The 4,658-nt window shown below is 44.1% G+C and overlaps 1 protein-coding gene across 2 annotated transcripts; it reads left to right on the top strand.

Annotated features, from left to right (window-relative positions):
- Positions 1-1,491: 1,491 nt before the first annotated feature.
- Positions 1,492-2,669, top strand: RB195_010836 (uncharacterized protein; the record flags this gene model as incomplete). Of its 2 annotated transcripts, none has more annotated exons than XM_064192004.1 (5): positions 1,492-1,503; positions 1,648-1,829; positions 1,882-1,997; positions 2,339-2,455; positions 2,536-2,669. In XM_064192004.1, 5 exons carry the CDS (start codon positions 1,492-1,494, stop codon positions 2,667-2,669), a joined length of 561 nt encoding a protein of 186 aa, XP_064049587.1. The 2 variants fall into 2 exon arrangements, with proteins under 2 accessions (XP_064049587.1, XP_064049588.1); XM_064192005.1 differs by having other exon boundaries at positions 1,495-1,503.
- Positions 2,670-4,658: the final 1,989 nt, after the last annotated feature.

Below are 4,658 nucleotides of genomic sequence, written 5' to 3'. Positions count from 1 at the left end.
ATTAATTACAATCACTGGACGATGATTTAACCATGGTGAACACATCGAGCGCTGAGTCCTCGATGGTGTCGCAATTTTCGGAAAATATCAACTCCTGGATATCTAGCGCAACGGATTCAAGCGGGTGAATTATTCACGTACCGCTTGGGCCAAAGTTTCTAGTGGAGGGAGAACGAGTCACGGTGATTCAAAAAGGTCAACTTTTGCATCGCTCACATCAGGTGATATAAGTAGAGCGAGCGGACTAGTTTGGCAAATGGCGGTCTCGACGACCAAGGGAGACTTCTGGAAATACTTCCTCGGAATGCCAGAAAACAGATAATTCGCATAGAAATGAACGATCGCTTGTGCTTCACTCCAAATTGCACTGGATAAGGAGTGCAGCCTCATGTTCTCTGATGTAGTGTAATTATTACCGTACCAAACATGTGAAGAGCGATACGTTAGCGGAACCGAGCAACCGCGTGCTCGGGCAAAAAAAAACTTACCCGTGGTAAAAAAATTCGAATATAGCGGCTAATTCCTCATCGCATGCAAGTTATGATAACGCTTCATCATTTCCGCGATCCTGTCGCATTATCACAAAGTTGCGCTTCGGGAGCTTTAGACGGGTTCTGGATGAGCCCTAAAAGCCTAGAAATGGGTAGAAGGGGAGTGGGTATGGGTATAATCAATGACATAGCCCTGTTTTAAGACCGTAGGGTTTTGAGTCTACGAAGTCATACCGAGCTGCCTCCTATTTGGCACTAGTGATCAATTCTAGGAGATGGAAAAAGATAAAGGATAGAAGGATAAAGTTGCTAAAAAAAAGTAAAAAGCTAACGCTAAACAAAATAATAATAATGATCAATAAAGTTGATAAAGTTAATCAATCCGCTTGGAATGCGCCCCCACGTTCACTTCAATTGACAATCGTTTGGGGTTTACGAACGTGTAACTGGCCAATACAATGACTTGTGGTGGCTAGCCGATGTGTCAGGTCAGTGGTTTTATCCTCCCAGATAGGCCTGGTATCAATTTATCGACCCCGGAGGGATGAAAGGCTTGGTGAGCACTAGGGCGGATTAGAACCTCCGATCGATCTCTAATCGCTACACTACACCCGCGCTAAGATAGTTCATATGATAATATAATATCAGATCTCTCGGTATGATAGCATAATATCTTGAGCAGTTGCTGACGTGAGGATAACGGGTTCGACTCTTTTTGTTCTTGGTTTTCTGGGCGCGATCTTCTTTGGGACATCAGCTCGTTGTAGATGAAACATTGGAGAGACTACTTTACAGATGCTGCGACCTTTCAGGCTCTGACAAAGGACAAAGGAGAAAGGATACGGAATATTCGCTGTAATAAAAGAGTTTCATATATCATGACTTCTATCTCAAATACATTATAAACAAGACATGTAGACATGTTTAACCACATATTTTTCTCCAAAAGCAAGCCAACAATCCAAAATCAAGAATATTTGGCGAGAACCCAAAAATTTGCATGATGCCAAAGGTAGTCTCCAATAATGCATCAAGCTGACTACGAAAGTCCTAATCCTTTCTGGAAATCTACCTCAGACTCATTTTGACATTACGCTTGAATTTTTACGATTGCTCCTGGATAACATTGCAGTGTGACGTGTTGAGGAATTTGCAGATGTTGCGGTACTTCGTGCCCTTTCTACTTACCGCTTGCACCTTGGCTGTCCCGCGGTTGAACAAATCGTGCGTGAACGGAGAGCTAGACGGAGAGCGATGCTTCTGTAAGGATGGATGGACCGGTGTGAAGTGCCATCGGCGGATGAACTGTGACGGCTACGAGCGCAGCACGAACGGATCGTATGTGGAAGCGAAACTACAGAATTCGCGGAAATAAATCTTGCAAGTTTAGATGTATCGAGTGTGCGGAAGGGTGGACAGGGCCAGACTGTGATGCCATCGACTGCAACGAACACGGAAATCCAAACTATGATTTCACGAGTTGCAGGTGTGAGAAGCCGTACTCAGGTGAGAGGACATTTCCAAAGGAAGTTGATAAACTATGAGCCATTTCGCTTTGCGTCACTCACAAATCTCAGCTTTGGTACGAGATTTTACCTCAGAAAGGGCGTGGAAAACAACAGTTGAAAGATTGGTAATTTCTCCATTGCCTCAGACTGACGTACTGACAAGAGTCATCTTGCGTGTAAAAGGACAAAATAGAGGCAGACCCTCTTGTGTTTCAAATCAGGAGCACCCACTCCTGCGTGGAGTCCTTCTTCTAATTGAGGGATAACTAAGACACATGGTTTTGGGGCTGAAATTATCTGAGTAATGCACTATGCTGCATTCCACCATAAACGATTCAGGTCAATTCTGCGAGAAATTCTCCACCAAGGACATTTATTCGTACTACAACAACCTTGCCTCGAAGACTGGAGCTATTGGCGTTATTTTTTGCATTCCTCTCCTAGTGATTTATGCAAGTGAGTACCTTGAGCATTTGTCCTGCACAGGACTACTTTTCTTTCTAGTTGTTTCTCTGCGAAATAAAGTACAACTTCAGCCTGCGATCGCTACGCAAAAAAGCGTCAAAGAGAGCGAGTCGAAAAACACCTGACGGGTACAATGATCTCGCATCCAGACAAGGCCGTGGATCGGAATGCAATCGCTACGTTATTGCATAGTGATGACGAATGAGCATCTCTCGTTAATAAGCTACCTTGTAAAGTTCTTATCTGGTTACGAATCATTGATATTACAATGAAAAATAAATTTCAGTCCTTTATATGCCTTAGTGGAAAATTTATGATTTTTAGAACCGCATTAGCAAAGTGTTAGCTCCACACATATATATGTTGATTCTGTGTGGAAGTGGACTTACAATTGGCTCCAAATGTATGTAACCAGGTGGGCGCGACGCGAAATCAATTGGGAAAGAGTAGAAGAGAAGAGGGCATGTGTCGAGGAAGAAAGAGTTCGCACTGCGACTGACTCACCGCGTCTCCTCGGTTGAACAAAATCTGTGTCGACTGTGTGTGAAGACAAGCAGTTTTCAAACAACAGAAATTCAGCCGCTGGCAAGCTGCAGTATTAATTCTTTCTTCGTGATTCACTCTTGTTGACAAGCACTCAACTTCTATAGGCGTTACTGCATAGTTTACTATGTCGAGGTACATCGAAAGTCGAACATTTCGATTAAGATTTAGGTTTTGTAACGCGCCACCGTTGCGCTCGCGCCGCATCCACGTGCGAGCGATCAAGGATCGGTGGTGTCTTCTCACCAGCCTGTTCGAACGAGACCCATGAGTAGGCTGTTGATTGTACAGGAACGTGTGCACAGAGGCGTGTTCTAACGTTCCTCGAAGTAACTGAAGTGGTTTTCACGGCTTTTTTTTACGATGGTTAGAGAGAGATGAGCGGAACCACCCTGGTCCGTTCCGCAACACGTCAAAATCGTGATATGCTGCCTTCGAAATGACGACAAAAGAAGAATGGTCTATTCTACCACTCAAAAAAAGAGTTATACGCTACTCCAAAGATTTTTTAATCTTATATTTACTCTCACATGCATTCGACTTTCTTTTTATAACGATGGTACCCGCACATTGGCGGTCTCTGGGGCTCAGTCCTTATTTATACCTCTACTTATTTCGTATGAAATATTCATAACTCATGTAAGGAAATCACAAAATCGCTTAATTTATCGGCGTGGCATTTTCCCACTTTGTGATGATGCGCAAATGCATTTTTATAGTTGTGCTCCGCAACGCTGCATTATGAAGGATAGGAAAGCGGCAACACGCTGCAGCAAGTGCAAACTCAGCAGCAAGTGGCGTAAAAATACTTGTGAACTGCGTCCTGGCACCCACCACGAACAGATCCTGGAATCGAAAATTTCCTCAACTGCTGCATTAGTCGGGGTATGAGTGAAGTACATGAGGAGTGAATTAAAGTGTGTTCAAGTGTCTAGCGTTAATCGCCACTACGTTCCCCTCAACTCAGAATCGCTTGAGTTTCACGAACGCGTAAGTAACCTATAGAATGACTTGAGGGAGCTAGCCGATATATCAAGTCAGTGCTGTTATCCTCAGAGACAAGTCTGATACCAATTTATCGACTCCGGGAGAAGAAGGGCTTGGTGAGCACTAGGACGGATTCAGACCCTCGACCGTATGGGTGTAAGGGACCCCCAACCGACTGCGCCACATCCCCCTTGAGTTGCATATAAAACTGAAGATTATCCGAGAACGACCACGAATGAAAGATTTGGTCGGCAGTAGGGCGGAATTGAACCTCCGACCGATCATGCTGCAGCCACAGGGGAACTCACTGCATCACACCGCCCCTGAAAAGTGAATTAATTGTAAGAAAACAGCGCCAAATGAGTAGAAGCGTAAAATGGATGAGCACTTCTGTTTAGTGACGGACGAAAAGAATGAAGTGTATCAATATAAAACAAGAGTATTTAACTAGAAACTTAACAAATAATTAATCCATTTATGGTGTGCACATGTCACGTCACGTCACGTCGTGGTCATTTGACTTCCGTAGCGCTTATGACGTCTATATAAGCATCGTAGAAAAGTGGACGAAGGAAAAAAGCGAAAAATGGCGATAGCGAATGGCGTATTTGTCCGCCTGCGGCATTATATATGTGCGCTGGTCCCGGTCCATTCGGATCAGTGT

Source organism: Necator americanus, chromosome III (genome assembly GCF_031761385.1).
Source record: "Necator americanus strain Aroian chromosome III, whole genome shotgun sequence".
NCBI lineage: Eukaryota > Metazoa > Nematoda > Chromadorea > Rhabditida > Ancylostomatidae > Necator > Necator americanus.
This window is presented reverse-complemented; position numbering and strand designations above follow the sequence as displayed.